The sequence below is a fragment of the Ictalurus punctatus genome, chromosome 20 (assembly GCF_001660625.3).
Source record: "Ictalurus punctatus breed USDA103 chromosome 20, Coco_2.0, whole genome shotgun sequence".
NCBI classification, from domain to species: Eukaryota; Metazoa; Chordata; class Actinopteri; order Siluriformes; family Ictaluridae; genus Ictalurus; species Ictalurus punctatus.
In genome coordinates, this window is record NC_030435.2 from 23,467,727 (window position 1) to 23,484,550 (window position 16,824).

A 16,824-nucleotide genomic window follows, 5' to 3' on the forward strand; every position below is an offset into this window, starting at 1 on the left:
ACATACACACACACACACATTTGTGCGTGTGTGTATACATACTCTGACACTACTGAACAGAACATGTTGTAAATAATAATACTAATAATAATAACAACAAGTATTTAACAAATGCTAAAGCCCAGCCGTAATCCTCCTGCAATCCTCTCCATTATGTCTCTTAATTGAAGCAGAACATTTTTATGGATGGAGGCGTTTATGACGACGTGTACAGACACTTCGCCTGCCACACACCTCCATCTTTTATCCTCCTTTCTATTCAGGTCCAAATTCAAGACCCACTCAGTTACTGTAGTTCAACATGGCATAAAGCCTCCAGCAGTCTTCAGGTGTTTGTTGTCTTTTTAAAAATCTAAAATATCTTAAAGTGAGGTCTGCGCCTCTGAATGAAACGCTAAGCAAACTCACCTGCAGCTCCGAGAGTGAAAGAGTACAAATCATTTAAAATACACCGTAAGGGCTGCTCGAATGAGCGCGATAACGGCGAGATTATATTTCTAAGCGTTTCGTGAATCACGCGCTCACGCTCCACAAACAGCCGTCACTTCGACTGGAACACGAAACGGCACGATGATCTGCGGCAGTAACGAAGCCTGGAGAAACCCAAAACTTTTATAACAGACCAAGACGACTCACGGGCAGAACCGTGACCTCATGGGAGCAGGAGTTTATCACGATACGCTAGCTGACTGCTTAAACGAGCCATTTGACCCGTGCGGTCATTTACGTCTGTGTAAACGACTGCGATTCCTTAGATAAATCTCGAGCATGGGTTAACGTTGAAAAGCGGAGAATGCTCCCAAGTAGACGGTGTACAAGCCTTGATCCGGGAGTAACACAAAAAACAACCCAAGACCCCCAGCAGCAACTGCTCACGGGCCCGAGTGTGAGGAAATACAAACGTTCAAGCCTGATGGATTCTGCTGATGTTGAAAAATGTTGACGAGTAACAGGAATTTTGCACTAGTTCGGAAGTTAAGGTTCGACGTGATTGGCTGGAAGGTTCCAGAGAGCCCCAGACAGGCCTTTGAGCGACTCGTATAATCCTTTACACTCAGACTGTATTCTCCCACACTTGTACATCATGGTAAATTACGCCAAATAAACAGCATCGTCTGTACACCATTACCACCGTGATGACAGATCCTCTGATTAGGAAGTCACATGCTTTCAGGGCATTCAGTGTTCATGCCACTGAGAGAGAGAGAGAACCTAGAGAGAGAGAGAGAGAGAGAACCTAGAGAGAGAGAGTGAGAGAGAGAGAGAGAGAGAGAGAGAACCTAGAGAGAGAGAACCTAGAGAGAGAGAGAGAGAGAACCTAGAGAGAGAGAGAGAGAGAGAACCTAGAGAGAGAGAGTGAGAGAGAGAGAGAGAGAGAGAGAACCTAGAGAGAGAGAACCTAGAGAGAGAGAGAGAACCGAGAGGAGAGAGAACCTAGAGAGAGAGAGAGAGAGAGAGAGAACCTAGAGGAGAGAGAACCTAGAGAGAGAGAGAGAGAGAGAGAGAGAGAGAGAGAGAGAGAGAGAGAGAGAGAGAGAGAGAGAAAGAGAACCTATAGAGAGAGAGAGAGAACCTAGAGAGAGAGAGAAAGAGAACCTAGAGAGAGAGAGAGAGAGAGAGAGAGAGAGAGAGAAAGAGAACCTATAGAGAGAGAGAGAACCTAGAGAGAGAGAGAGAGAGAGAGAGAACCTAGAGAGAGAGAGAGAGAGAGAGAGAGAGAGAGAGAAAGAGAACCTATAGAGAGAGAGAGAACCTAGAGAGAGAGAGAGAGAGAGAGAGAGAGAACCTAGAGAGAGAGAGAGAGAGAGAGAGAGAGAGAGAGAGAGAGAAAGAGAACCTATAGAGAGAGAGAGAACCTAGAGAGAGAGAGAGAGAGAGAGAGAGAGAGAGAGAGAGAACCTAGAGGAGAGAGAACCTAGAGAGAGAGAGAGAGAGAGAGAGAGAGAGAACCTATAGAGAGAGAGAGAGAGAACCTAGAGAAAGAGAGAGAGAGAGAGAGAGAGAGAAAGAGAGAGAGAGAGAGAGAGAGAGAGAGAGAGAAAGAGAACCAAGAGAGAGAGAGAGAGAGAGAGAGAGAGAGAGAACCTAGAGAGAGAGAGAGAGAGAGAGAGAGAGAGAGAGAACCTAGAGAGAGAGAGAGAGAGAGAGAGAGAGAGAGAGAGAGAGAGAGAGAGAGAGAGAGAACCTAGAGAGAGAGAGAGAGAGAGAGAGAGAGAGAGAACCTAGAGAGAGAGAGAGAGAGAGAGAGAGAGAGAGAGAGAGAGAGAGAGAGAACCTAGAGGAGAGAGAACCTAGAGGAGAGAGAACCTAGAGAGAGAGAGAGAGAGAGAGAGAGAGAGAACCTAGAGAGAGAGAGAGAGAGAGAGAGAGAGAGAGAACCTAGAGAGAGAGAGAGAGAGAGAGAGAGAGAGAGAGAGAGAGAGAGAGAGAGAGAACCTGGAGCAGAGAGAGAGAGAGAGAGAGAGAGAGAGAGAGAGAGAGAACCAAGAGAGAAAGAGAGAGAGAGAACCTATAGAGAGAGAGAGAGAGAGAGAGAGAGAGAGAGAGAGAAATTGTCTCTCTTGTTTCCACACAAACGTAAAATTTTTTAAAAGATTGCATAAATATTCAGATATTTACGTTGACATTTACGGCATTTTGGCAGACGGCCTCATCCAGAGCGACTTACATCTACCTCATTTATTCCCCTGAGCAGCTGAGGGTTAAGGGCCTCGCTCAAGGGCCCAACAGCGGCAGCCTGGTGGTGCTGCTACAACATTAAGGCAACGTTATACGACAAGACCCAAACACACCTGGTTTAAATGTCACCTGTAAAACAGTGTAACGCTTCTGTGCACATAATGTTTGTGATGTGAAGACTGGCTAACCGAACGGACACCTAGCGAGGTATTTCTTCTTGGCCACGATTCTCGGGAACTCCGACGTATTCCCTCCAGCCTTTCCGCCCCCTCCCTCCCTCCCTCCCTCCACCGACAAACAGGCACTCGCTCCGTACACTCGTACCACGGCAAACACCAGGTTCGGTGCACAAGGCCGTGGGTAAACAAGGCTTCGCTTGTGTTCCTCTCAACAAGAAGAAAAAAAACAACAACAACGTCATGACAACTGCAGGGAGGTTCCCCAGAGCACTATTAATAGACCGGACCAACAATACATGCATGCAAATGTGAATCAGTCCTCAACCATTGAACCATTTTTAGGAATCCACCAACATAGCAATCTCGTCATGTACACCACCCGCAAATGTCAGAAGAAGAAGACGTAAAGATTTCCAAGCATCTTTCCAGAAGCCTCAGCGAGGGTTTTCTCCACCTACCGTCAGCTCGGGTATTTTTTCGCACTGAGAATACACAGACAGTGCAAATGGAAAAAGACTGTTCTGTGAGGAAAGCTTCGTCAGAATCGTTTCGATGTGAAAGAGTTCGTCTTCCGAGAAGACACCGGCAAGCAAACCCTGATGCAAACGCATGACCTGATAACCTAATGACTTAAAAACCTGGATGTGAGCTGGAGCGATAAACCTGAGCTCGCATTGTCCAACAGATCTGACGTTTACGTCGCTGTGCGTTGGAGCAACGATCTCAACCACCAAGAACACACACATGCAAGGTCCTGCATGTTGAAGGTATGCGCTTACAACAGCAAAAAAAAAACCCTTTCTGGCGAGTCTACCTACTACCACGGTCGCGCGCTTTCTCCCGTCGTAAAGATCAGTAACGAGGAAAAACGGAAACTTTTCTGAAAACTCTTTTCATCCCACTGTAATCTAAGGAAGACCTTTCGTCAGCGCAAGCCGTCATCATCATCACAATGACAACACGTCATTATGTACTTACCGTGCAGATACACAACCTACGTACATGACTACGGCTTTCCAGAAAGTTCCAGACAGTGTGTTACAGAATTCTCGATTCTGATTGGTCAGAAGGTGTTGATTCATTTTCTATAACCGTAGCGCAGCTGCAAATCCCAGGTTTAGATCGATGCGCTCGTGCGAATCCGTCACTCACAGGGACTCGTACGGTACTTCGTCCATCGACGGATTGAAAAAGAAATAAAACGGGTGTAATGGTTGAATCGTTGATCTCTTGTACGGACCTTTTGTGACGAGAAGTTTATTTGATGCGTACGGAAGGAGTCTCCAGTGTCAGCGCTTCGTAACAGTCAGAGGTGAAGCCGTAACTTCGGGACGGACGAGTTTACGCTTTGTGGTGGTGTTAGCTTTGAGAGAGAGAGAGAGAGAGAGGAAATAGAGGCGGGTGAGCGGAAAGTCTTCATCTTCGGGATTGAAACGGTAAACTCTGATTCGTCACACCACTCTGTTGCTGATTGTTTTTCTAGAACAGAATGTCCCCGAGCGCTTTACTGATTAATTATTGAACACTTCCTTCTATGTTGGTGCACACTCTGGCTCTTCTACCTTCCATGATCTACCATGTCGTTGTTTAAGAGAAATAATATCCAAAAAGTGGGTTTATTAAGATGCTACAAGGTTCAATCATGTGCATTCGTATTTGTTTTTATTCGGAGAGCACGTTACGCTAGCTGCTGGGTCTTAGCAGGAGGTGGAAGGATGTACGTAGAGATGTGGAGGACAGAACGGAAGTGTTCGCCGTGGTGCTTGAGATCTGTTCGGCTCATTTCATACCTTTTCTCCAGGAGTTCAGACAAACCGCCCATTCAAGTCTATTCTCGCTCATTCGGTTTGCTGTTCTGGCTCTCACGGTCCGAGCCGTAAGACCGAATCCGGGCTCACGACTTGGTTTCAGAACAAACTTTTGATAGTTCCATAGCTCCATGTCGTGTAGTTGAGGATGCGGTGCAATTTCAAACCGTGCGATTTTGCGAATGCAGACCACATCCTACATGACACGGAGCTACGGAACGATCAAACGTGGGAAGAACATGGCAGCTTCTGCTTTGCCCTAGATAGTCAGACCCCAGACTACAGCCTCCTGAGGTGGAGTTGAATAGTACGAATGGAGAAAAAGAGAAATGGGAAGTTACACGATCTTCGGTGATCTTCAGTAGGCACTTCATCCTGGTCAGGGTGGTGCTGGACCTGGAGTGTGTCCCAGTAACATTAAGCGCAAGGAAGGAATACACCCTGGATAGGCCACCAAGCACAGGGCACCATGGCCAGACACATTCACCCACCTAGGAGTAATTCAGCGCAGCCGATGTACTCGCCAGCATGTTTTCGGGAGGGGAAAAAGGAAGCCGGAGGACCCAGAGGAAACCCACATGGACACACGGACACCGTTCAGAAATACACACAAATAGTAACAGGGATCAAATCAGATACCCTGGACCTGAGGCAGCAATTCTGCACCACCATGTCGCTTTAGACCAATGTTTTCCAATCCAATCCTCAGGGAGCCCCCAGACAGGCCACATTTTTGGTCTTATCCTGATCTTTACACACCTGAAGCCAATTTGGATCCTGCTTGATTGCTCGGTTCTGGCTAAAATGTGGACCATCTGGCGGTTTCTTGATGGCTGGATCGGGAAATGTGGTTTAGACTACGGTAAGGCGATTAGAACATTTGTGGTGATGCTCGTTAGCGTTCTTGCTAGCTCGTGGACATATTCAGGTCTGTACATCCTTTTCAACTGCTGGTTTTGGTTCCAAATCAAACAAGAAAGGAATCTAGTCAATTTCAGCGAGTGGATGCCTCACGCCATTTCAAAAGGGAACAACAAACAGTCGCAAAAACCAGACGAGTCGCAACGTGTCACTTAAACACGCTTTGAACGTTCGCCACGAAGCGCACCGTGAAAGTCATTGTGGGTTGCTGTGCGTTTGGAATTATTTCCAGAGGGCGACGTACGTTCATGTTTATAGCGAGGCGAGGTTTCAAGCTTTGAGGAAACGAGGAGCTCTTCATAACAAGCAGGGGAGAGGGTGGTGTGGACGTCCGTCGGCGCAAATAAAGACCTCACCGCATGACGGGAGTAACAGCACCGCGGCGGCTCAGGGTCGCGTCGGTGGAGCGTGACATCCTTCTAGAAGACGTGAGAAAATGGACGTGCGAGAGCATAGGAGGTTCACGTCAGCCCTGTAAAGGCACTTCGGCAAATCTGCCAAAATAACACGAGACGCCGTCCTGATGCCAGAACGGGAAATACTATATCACTGGCATGTTTTAATAACAGGATGGACAACAAAGCTCGGCCTTTAAAGGGATTTAGAGCTAGATGCTCTAGCGTCGGTCCGAGCCGAGCGCGAGTCGGCGTTAAGGGTCTTCAGGGGCCGCTCCAACGTAACCAGATCCTCACAAAACCTAAATGGATAAGGATAAGGAGCGCGAAGAGAAAATTCCACTTTCACACAGATTCCCTGCTGGTAGACTGAAAGGAATGGACTTCCAGGTCCCAGTTGGTGGGATTTTTGCCATTTAAAGCTTCACTCAATCAGAGTCAAAACTCAGGGATTAAATAGAGCAATACATGGTGATCACTGCCAAATAGATTTTCCATATGATGTGGATTGACAGAATTGGAGGAGAATTATCCAAACCCCCACCAAAACCCTATAGAGTGGTATAATATTCTCATTTTGGAAGAATCCCCCAGCGCTGCTCTGGTTAACGCTAGGCCTGCAGTTCACATCAGCGTTGGATTGGTCTCCAAGCGGGTCTCTTTCCCGTGAACGTATCTACTAAAGTTCACGGCGTTCCACATAGCTGTGGAAAATTGAAAAGGTCGGAAGGTTTGCACAGGTGGTCCGAATACGAATGCACGCTTTAAGCCGAGCGAACGTTTCGCCTTCGAAGCAAACGCGGCGCATAAACCCGTTTTTAAAATCCAACACGGTACACGGAACGCAGCAAGACCTTCAAAAAACAACAACGAAAAAAACAACACAATTAAGATCCCTGACGTTTCTAGCAAATTCAAAAGAATCGGCGAACGTCTCAAACCGGCGTCGAGGTCGTTTTAGAACACGTCCACGGAGACCCCTCGGAGCGCCGACGCTCGCTGACTGATCATGGGGTTTTGGTGGGTTTAAGTGCTTTGATTTGAATCCAGACGGATCCGTAAGCTACAGACGGGTGCCAAATTAAAAACGAAAAGGAAAAAATAAATAAATAAAAAAATCAACATCAAGGGTTATAGCAAGGTGTTTGGGCCACCAGAACATCTTGAACATGCCTTGGCATTGCTTCTACACATCTCTGGAAGTGTACTGCTGGGATGAACACGGTTCATCCAAAAGATCCTCCCTCTAATATGTCTACGTCGCTCCAAAATCTGCTATAGACGAGCAATTGGGTCGAGCCGCGATGAGTCTGAAGGCCACAGTGGAGAACTCCGGACCCAAACCGCGCCACACAATAAGAGAGCCGTTGGATTCGTCACCCCGTGTGTAAATATTCGACATAAAACAGCCAGTTACGGATATTCTGTGCTCCGTATGTGCAGCAAGAACTAAAATACACTCCATTTCCATTTGACATTATTTATTTATTTATTCATTCATTCTTACATTAATTAAACAGCAGACAATCCCACCTATCCGAGAGCAGGAAGCAGGACAAGGCCGGACACCGTCATGCATATTCCGGTCGGCTCGATGATCTGGCGGTTGTTCTGACAGGAAGGTCAAGCTTTACACGACACGTCCGGGGTTTCTCGATAAAACGACGACGACAACAACAAAAAAAACCCCAAACTGATCGAGCGCTCTCCGTCCTGCTGTTGCGCCGAGGCATCGTCCAGGAAAAATACAACAGAAAACTCGATTCGATACAGTAACGATGGAGGAGTCCACACTCCAGAGGAACGCTTCCGCTCCTCGAGTGCCGACAGAGATCAGGACGTACAATTAAGGAAGCACTTAATAATACTACATTACTGCATACATGTCTTTGGCATGAGATTCAGATACTCTGTATCCAGTATTACACAGATCTCCAAACATAATAAATATGCTCAGCCTCGTCTGACCGTTCCGCTTGATCTGGACAAATTTGCTATCTATTTTTTTTTTTTTAAGTAACGTCTAGAACGTGATTGATACTGTACACGGGTCACAAATACAAGGTCGGTCAAACGTGGCTAAGATAAATACACTTTCCCAACCTCAACACATTTATTATGCTGCTGAAGATAATTAATTAATTATATATATACATACACACACATACATACATACATACATACATACATATACATACATATATATATATATATATATATATATATATATATATATATATATATAAATAAAAGAAGAAAATCACGTTTAAATGTTGTGAATATGACACTGGTGTTTGTTTAGTAACAATCTGAGCTGATATACCACTTTCCATTTGCTTCCAGTCATATTTCAGACTTGATCGAGACGAAGCGCTGATTTACATTTTTGCCTTCGTGATACTGCTACATTTACTCGTGAATTGCAGGTAGTGTATATAGAAAGCGTATACATTAGTACGAATTGGCGTGTGGACAATCGATTAAAAAACAAACAAACAAACAAACAAAAAAAACCGAGTAGCTAGCTAACGAGCCGAGTAAGAGTTCCAGCGTGCCTCCCAGTCCAGCGTGCCTCCCAGCCTTGTGCAACGAGGCTAAAACGTGGTAGCTAACGTGACGTGATAAAATATGGCGAGTCGGTTAGCTAGCGAAGTGCTTTAACGAAGACGAACAACGGGAAAGAAAATAAATAAAAATAAACCGTCACGTGTCTATGAGTTACACAATTAAAAATCTGTATAGTGTCTTTATCTTCTTTCATCGTGTTAAACTGCGAGGTGCGTGTAGCGCTAACAAGAGCGTTAGCCTTCATGCCGGCGTAGTGTCGGACGCATTAGCCGTCTCGGATTCTGAAAGTGCTGTCCGTCATGTGTGAGTGCTGATTGATAAATCGTCCTTTCCCGATGTGTGTAGTGCAGCGGGTGGGGTTTCCTGTAAAGGCAACAGAGTAGTTTTGATCCGTTTCTGTTTGTCGGACACGTGTAGGTTATGGCGATTAAAATGCTAATAGCCCCGACGTGGGATGTGCTCATCCTGCGTGACCGGGCTACGTGTGTTTCTCATTTCAGCTCCTCTAAAGACCGTTTGGACGTTTTTTTTGTTTTTTTTTACGTTATCCTGGGGAGTTCGTCACACCTCTGGCGTGCTTGCCGTGGGTACGGGTCTGAATCAATGTGAAGCTGCAATGCATGGGAGGAAAAAAACCCCCAAAAAAACAACACAAAACAAAACAATGACGTACTGCAAAGAACTGCCGAGGCACCTTTAACCCCCCGACTGTGATTCAGAATGTAGCGTCGATATTCTCACAAATTATACAACTTTTATGAAATTACAAAACAACTGACGTGATGAATTCAAATAGAAACGTTTTAAAATACAGACGATGACAATTCAAAAAAAAACAAAAAAAAAACAAAAAAAAAAAAGTACAAAGGAGAAACTATTCGGAAAATAACCTCGGACCTAGCGAAGCTGAACCGGTTATCAGAAAAGTAAACATTTGTATTTATTTTGTGTCCCGGACCTCCCGTACCTTCGGCGAGAAGCTGACACACAGACGCACAACACAGACAACATGGCGGCTTGGCGTAACGACGTATTAGATGGGGGAGGAGGAGGAAAAAAAAAAAAAAAAAAAAAAAAAAAAAAAAAAAAAAAAGGTGACAGAGAGTACAAAACGTAATTAAGTGGAAAAAAAAAATCATCAAGGAATTAAAATAAGGAAATAATTTAAAAACAACAACAACAAAAAAAAGCTTTCCGTTAAACAGAATAAAACATTAAAAATCCTCTCCAATTAAAGAGGGCTTAATAAATAATTAAAAAAAAAAAAAAAAACAGAAACGACAACAAAACGAAACCGTTTGAGCGTACATTCTTAACACTACACACTCCATGTCACTATATGACTTAAGGCTTGACCTCTGACCTTCCGGTGATGTGGACGGCGCAGAGTGAACGGAAAACAAAACAAAAGGCATGATGATAAAACACTGGACTCTACACAGTGAATACATTCGTGCTGTAGAGGAGAGCCGTCTCCTCCCAAAGAGGTACGTACAGAGAGGCACGATCAGTCGAGTTTCTTGCGCCGAGCGCAGTTCCTGTCCGTCGCCTCTCGGGTCTCTGATTACGTCCGTCTCGAATCGTAAAATCGAGGACGGAAAAAGCCGGTCTCTCCAGATGTTCAGGACGGACTCCGGGACGGAGGAGGCGTCTCGGTCAGAAGGCACGTACGTGCTTTCGTATCGTGGTAGCATCACTTGTACCTTTTTTTTTTTTTTTACTTCTGCAGCCGTACGCCGTACAAATCTCGTCCGGGTTTCCCAGCATCCTCGGGTTCTCTGCTCTGAGGTAAGAAAAGCGTTCGCGCCGGAACAAATCAGATCCCCTTCGTCAAGTCTGTGATGACGTTGGCCTTCACCAGCTTCTGAAGAAACTCCTTCTCCTTGGAGATGTCGTGAGTCCAGGACTGTAGGACAAACAGAGACAGAGCGTGTTCAGATTTCTTTTTCAACGGGAAACGGGTTACCATGACAACCGCACTGTAAACTGTCTTACAAATGGGCATGGGACACGACTGGGCGGTTATCGCAATAAATAAATAAATAGATAGATAGATAGACAGATAGATAGATAGATAGATAGATAGATAGATAGATAGTCAAGGCCTCTCCACTCCAATCCCAACAGGACAACGGACCACCCAAAACATCGAGCGTGTCTGGCACAAATAATTTTCTTCTCCCAAAATATTTCATCCACGATCCAACTGCAGTGAAAGGAGTTCTTGATTATTGTTAAAAAGTGAGATCCTTGGCTGCGTCTGAGCCCCTGAACCCCACAGCGGTGAAGCCCAAGCCTCAACACTCTCAGCTGAAACCAGAGCCTCGGATTCCTGCTGGGGGCCCGTAAGCCGTGTGGGAACGTCCTGGTCGCAGGAGGAATCACGCTTGCTCTGTCAAGCTTCTCGTCTGGGTTCTTGGGTCCATCTCCGCAGCAGCAGAGTCATTAGAACGGAACGACTGCAGACGTCCACGTCTCCTCTGGATCAACACCAACACCAAACCGTCTTCCGGATGAGACGTTAAACCCAGGCCCTGACTCCGTGTGGTCATTAACAATCCCAGGACACTTCTCGTAAAAAAGAGTAGGGGTGTGACCCCGGCGTCCCGCCGAAATTCCCCCGTTGGACCTCATCTATCACGGCTTCCTGATATAATCCCAATCTCTAAACTGTCTACATCACTCTCCTCTCGTCTCCACCGAGAGCTGGTGCGCGGTGGGAGTTCTGGCGCAATATGGCCGCTGTCGCATCATCCAGGTGGATGCTACACACTAGCGGTGGTTGATGAGACCCCCCCCCCCCCCCCCCCCCGCCCCCCTCAATACTACGTAAAGCGCTTCGAGTGTCTAGAAATAAAGGCGCTATATAAATGTAAGGAAATTATGATGGATTATTAAGAGCACCGGAACGATCCGGTTTTCCTCACGCGTCTAATGCAGTAGATGGGAGACATGACTCGGAGACGGAGATGTCCAAAGTGCGCTCGCGATGACTCGCTCGATAAACAAGACGACGTACTTAGACAGCTCAGGGTCCTAACAGACGTCATGAGAAACGCAAAGGACTTCTGTCGGGGGAGTGAGTCGACTGAGTCGGTGCATCAACCACCAAATCTGACTGCTTTATGAGTCCTACACAGCAGAGCCAAATGGCAGGAATGGATTTTATTACACACACACACACACACACACACACACACACACACACACACACACACACACACACACACAAAAAGGTTATCTCAATCAGGGCTGGGCTGAAAAAACACCGTCGCAAACGATGAGACGAGAAACGAAGGCAGTTTTAGTCAGATAATTACACCGTTCCTGCGCGCTTCCATTTACTGCACAGATAAACAAGAGAAGGTCAGATAAAGGTCTGCACTTCAAAAACAAGCGCGACCCACCTGTTCAAATATTACGCAGAAGTTAAACCGCTCAGAGCTGGGGGAAAAACACAAACCAAGAAAAACAAGTCGTACCTCTTTGATGGCGGACATTTTGACCGTCTCGTAGTAGTGCAAGGGTGCGTGAGGGGTGTTCATGTCGTAGCCGAATCCAGCGACAGCAACCTCGTCGCAGTTATGCAGGGCCATCGTTATGGCAACGGTACCAAGTGTTGGGATGTTCTGTGGAAACAAGTACGAGTCGAATCTTTGAGTATGTCGGTGATGTTCGGCGACGGCGTGAGCTCTGGCACACGCTCGCGCCCGAATAGCTTTTGCACGCTTTAGGGTGGGGGTTGCACTGATGAGGATTAAATTAAGCACCGTTTGGAGCTAATCGAGGGTTTGTCGATCTGGGCTTTATTTTAAACCCACATTTTCTCCAGCGCGAAGGATCCGGCGTCGACGACGTCGCATGCGGATTTCATAGACGTGGAAAAATATACGAATAGACGGCGTATATACGGCGTATAACGACGTAACTCTTTCACTTCCACTCGAGTGACTACAAAGGGCAAAGGTCTTTGAATTAAAAAAAAATAATAATGATCAGTTCAACCGCCGTTGTTAACCGCTCATTAGCATAACTGATACAGGCCAAGAAAAATGAAAAGTTTAAAGCGATGGAGCAACGGGATTATCGTTAATCCAGGTTTACTGTGAGATTAAACCCAGGATTAACTCGATGGTTTAAATGTAAACCTGCTTGCTCTTAAACAAGGTTTAATAATCGGTGCGACAGAATTATTAAACAAACCTCGATTTAATATTAATCCTTATGAGTTCGAGTTATTCAAAAGATTTGTTCGAAGCAATTAAAAGCATTTCTTGTATTATATATATATATTTTTTTTACACATCGTTGTAGTCCTGTTTAATCCTCCGTTTCTGCCGCAAGACGTCTCTCTTATCAGTCGTGTCCCGAATAAATCCGGTTAAGTGATGTTTAACCGTACACTCGTCTACGGCGAGGGGTTTCATTTCACGCTGCTGAACTCGAAACAGCCCGAATTTCAAGCGAGGGCGGTTCGAGAGATTACTAACGTGAGACGATGAGGACGGGGCGGGGTTTCCGGGCGCTGTCGGGTCATATCGGAGTGTCTTTGACGCGCTAATCGACTCATCTACCGGTTTTATCGGGTGGAAAAAAGAAGGAAAAGAAGAAGAAGAAGAAGAAAAAAAAGACGACGACCGCCCTTTTTGCGTGTTTTTGAGTTGTAATTCGTGGCAACGTACTCCGAGGTCCTACGCAAAAATACTTAAGCGTATTTACAAGTGCCTGGGCGCCTTCCGCTTTCTCCTGACATGAGTGCATGTGAGGGAACCTGGCTTTGTTCATGCCAGCAACTTATCTTCAGCTGCCCCCCCCCCCCCCCCCCAGCCCCACCTCCCCACCCCCCAACCCCCCTTCCCATGAAATGCCGATTTTCAGAAGGCAGACCTCCACTTACTCGTCTCCCAGGGGTGGGTAACCATTCAAAACCATTAGCTTACAACAGCCCGGGGTATGATTTACACGGGCCCACACATACACACACACAATCAGGAGTAAGATTTGGGCAGCATGCCCACCCCCAGCAGGTGAGTGTTAGGAGGACTCGGAGAGGGGGAAGGATATGTCTAAGTGTGTCCTGCCTTGATCAGTACCGTGTGGGACAGCTTCCCTCCTACCCACACCCCCCGAGGGGCCTGGTGGGGCAGCTCCACATGCTCCGCACATGTTCCTGCAGTTCAAAGAGGGCGCTGATCTTCACGAGGTGGTCAACTTCAATACGTTCCCATCCTGTCTCTGCGCGTTCCAGTAGGACCTGACTTCTGACAGCTCCGTCGCGCACGTCTGACTCTCGCTTCCAGAAACGAACCGGCTGAGCTTTCATAAATGGAAGTCTCGCGTCCTGAATCCTGTCCCCTCGACTTCACAGCTGAGCGATTATTCTTTTCCTAACCCTCGTCTTCGCGACGTGAGGCATGTAACACGCACTTCTTCTATGAGTCTGCCCGGGCAGGCTGCTACTCCTGGACCGCCCCTGAAGACTATGTACTATATCTGAGCAATGCGTGTGTTTACTTATTGTGAAGGCTTCGGAAAGGCAGCCAAAGAGAAGAGCAGTGGCAGAGATCGCAACCAGATGACACACAATAGCAGGCGTTTCCTAAAAACCCGCGGTATTCGTGAAAAATAGCATCGCTGCGTCCGTTTTATGAAGACCGCCTCCTTAAAGCGGTCGGTGCTGTATAGAGAATATACACCAAATAAACACGAGGCAGACCTAGTATGAGTAATGTGTGATCTTATTGAGAATTCACCGGGCTGGTGGACTGTATGAACGGACGTTCACCTACGACACGACACACGGATAAGCAAGGCGCAAACCATACATGTATTTGATTAGTGCGGCAGGCCTCAGCGCGTAGGTGGACGGTCAACTAAGAGACACACACACACACACACACACACACACACACAGAGAGGCCTATGCCACCACGCACACACATACAGAAGGAAAACAGAACATTATAAGAATAATAAAAGGAGTATTAAGATATTATAAGGATAATATAATGATATTATGAAGTAGGGAGTACAGTAAACCACTTGCAAGCAGTATAACCAGATATATATATATATATATATATATATAACAGAAATGTAGAGCAAATATGAAAGGACATTATAAACCAGAAATACAGAAAAATGTGAAAGAAACTTACTCATAATATACTTGGAGGTGGGGAAGAGTCTTGTCTCACGAGAAAAAGTCAAGATTAATACACACGGAGGCCTTCATCTTTAAGATAGAACCGAGAGGGGACATGTATAAGGGTAACTGAGTCACGTTGCACCCGCGAGATAGCCGTGAGACCAAGGTCTCCCCGAAATGTCGTGTCTCGCACCTCTTTCAAACCTAATGGTGTTCGGAAAAGGCCCTTTTCAAAACGCACTGGTAATTTTGATCAGCCCTTTCTAAAACACGTTGGTGTCTGGGTCTTCCTGACCCTAAGAAAACGGTATAAATAGAACAGCTTCAGCTCTGTTTAGATCGCATTTCGGGGCGTCTCAAACTGTGGGGATCTCGTGTGTTGGAACGGAACGAATAATCGAATATGTGAGTGTCTGTTTCTATGTTAAGTGTCTTCAGGTAATAGGCAGAATTTGGGCCAGCGTCGGCCATTACCCAGAGGGGCCTAACAATCAAACGAACCCAGTTTCCTCGTTCTGCTTTACCCTTAAGTACAAAGTATAAAATAGGCAGTAATGACCGGGCCTGCTTTGGAGACCGTTTTTGGGCTTTACTTGTTCCTATCTGGAGGATTAGCCATACGGTGTTTGACCTACGCTCACCTTTAAAGGTAATTACAATCCATTTGAGGAAACATGTGTCCAGGGCTTCCTGTGACCCCCATTTCCATAAAATTGGTTTTAAGGGGCACGCTGCCATTTTGGTTCAAAAACTACGAACCCACCCAACTGGACCCTCAGCAGCGCGGACGGTTCCGGGAAGGTCAAGTTCTCCTCCAAAACTTGGGGTCAATATCACTTTTTGTTTTTAAACGAATACAACACAAAGATACACAGGGAAGTATCGACTGCGTATCTCTCGGCTTGAACGTTCTAATATAGCCGAGTTATATGTGGAAAAAAAGAAGTATTGAGGGAAATATTGCGGGGTCTTAATTCGTCGACAGAGGGGCTTACTTTGATGACTCTCTCTCAGTTTCTGGACCATGGCCAAGATTTGCTGAAGGACACCCCTTACCTGCGCATCAGATTTTCAGGCCAGGTATTTAATAATTGTCATCATAATACATTTTCGAATATTTATTTATTCATCCCTGCCTGACATCAGATTGGCACTTACCCCTTTACCCATGAGGCCGTTGTTCAGCGGCAGGCCGATGAACTGGAAGGCGGCTTCTTGGATGAAGAAAGGGTTGAGAATTCTCATCTCGGACGGTTCCCTAGGCACGTACTGGGCCACAGACTTCCAGAAGCCCTCTGAACCACGCTGAAAAGCCAAAAGACAGAAAGACACCACGTTTAGACAGGTTTCTATTAAGTCTGACGCGAGCGCCGAATAAAATACGAGCCGGATCGACACCTTTCCCGAGACGGCCGTTATTAAAATTGGAAATTCTTTCATAAAAGCTCCGGTACGTGAAACGTTCTTCCATAAACATGAGGAAACGTGTCAAACATGCCACCGCCGCATACTGATAGCGCACGAGGACGTGACCGGAGGCGGATCACAGGAACGGATTTCATTAACGGCGAGGCAGCGCGTCCATGTTGGACAGGCCCACAGGAAATAGACGAATGAGATCCTGACCTCCACGGGTGTTCGAGGATCTGCAGCAGCCCCCAGGTTGATACCAATTACTCAGGAGACTGGCCAAGTGGCGCAGCCGAGCAATTATTCAATCGGCAGCCGCACATTGAGATCATCAAGCATTAGCGCTGCTAACACCGGGCTCGTCAAAGCCTTCAACAGGGCTGCTGGCTCAGCGCCAGCTGGGTCATCCGATTTAATGGGAGTCACCTGTTCAAATAAGGAGACACTGCCTTTGATATCGTCAAATAATGGGAGCAGCCATTGAGCACGGCGAATGGCTTCGAACAAAAAAAAAAAAAAAAAAAAAAAAAGAAAAAAAAAACGCCGCCCCAGTGCAAGCTCAAGCAAGAACTCATCATCTCTCCTGTCAACAAGAGGGGGGTTTGGCTTAAGAAGCGGCACAACACAAAGTGCGGAATGCTGCAACGTCAAACAGGTGTATGAGCATGTGCAGGAAACAAAAAAAAAAAAACCCACACACACACACACACACACAC

The 16,824-nt window shown here is 46.3% G+C and overlaps 1 protein-coding gene across 5 annotated transcripts in view; it reads right to left on the reverse strand.

Annotated features, from left to right (window-relative positions):
• Nucleotides 1-7,446: 7,446 nt before the first annotated feature.
• Nucleotides 7,447-16,824, reverse strand: part of st3gal3b (ST3 beta-galactoside alpha-2,3-sialyltransferase 3b) — a 63,273-nt gene continuing 53,895 nt past the window's right edge. For all 5 annotated transcript variants that reach the window (XM_047162776.2, XM_047162773.2, XM_017495608.2 and 2 more), the window contains 3 exons: nt 15,857-16,003; nt 12,033-12,179; nt 7,447-10,456 (listed from right to left, as the gene is read on the reverse strand). In XM_047162776.2, coding sequence (XP_047018732.1) covers nt 10,367-10,456; nt 12,033-12,179; nt 15,857-16,003 — 384 coding nt within the window. In that variant the 3' untranslated portion in view covers nt 7,447-10,366. The remainder of the gene's footprint in view (nt 10,457-12,032; nt 12,180-15,856; nt 16,004-16,824) is intronic.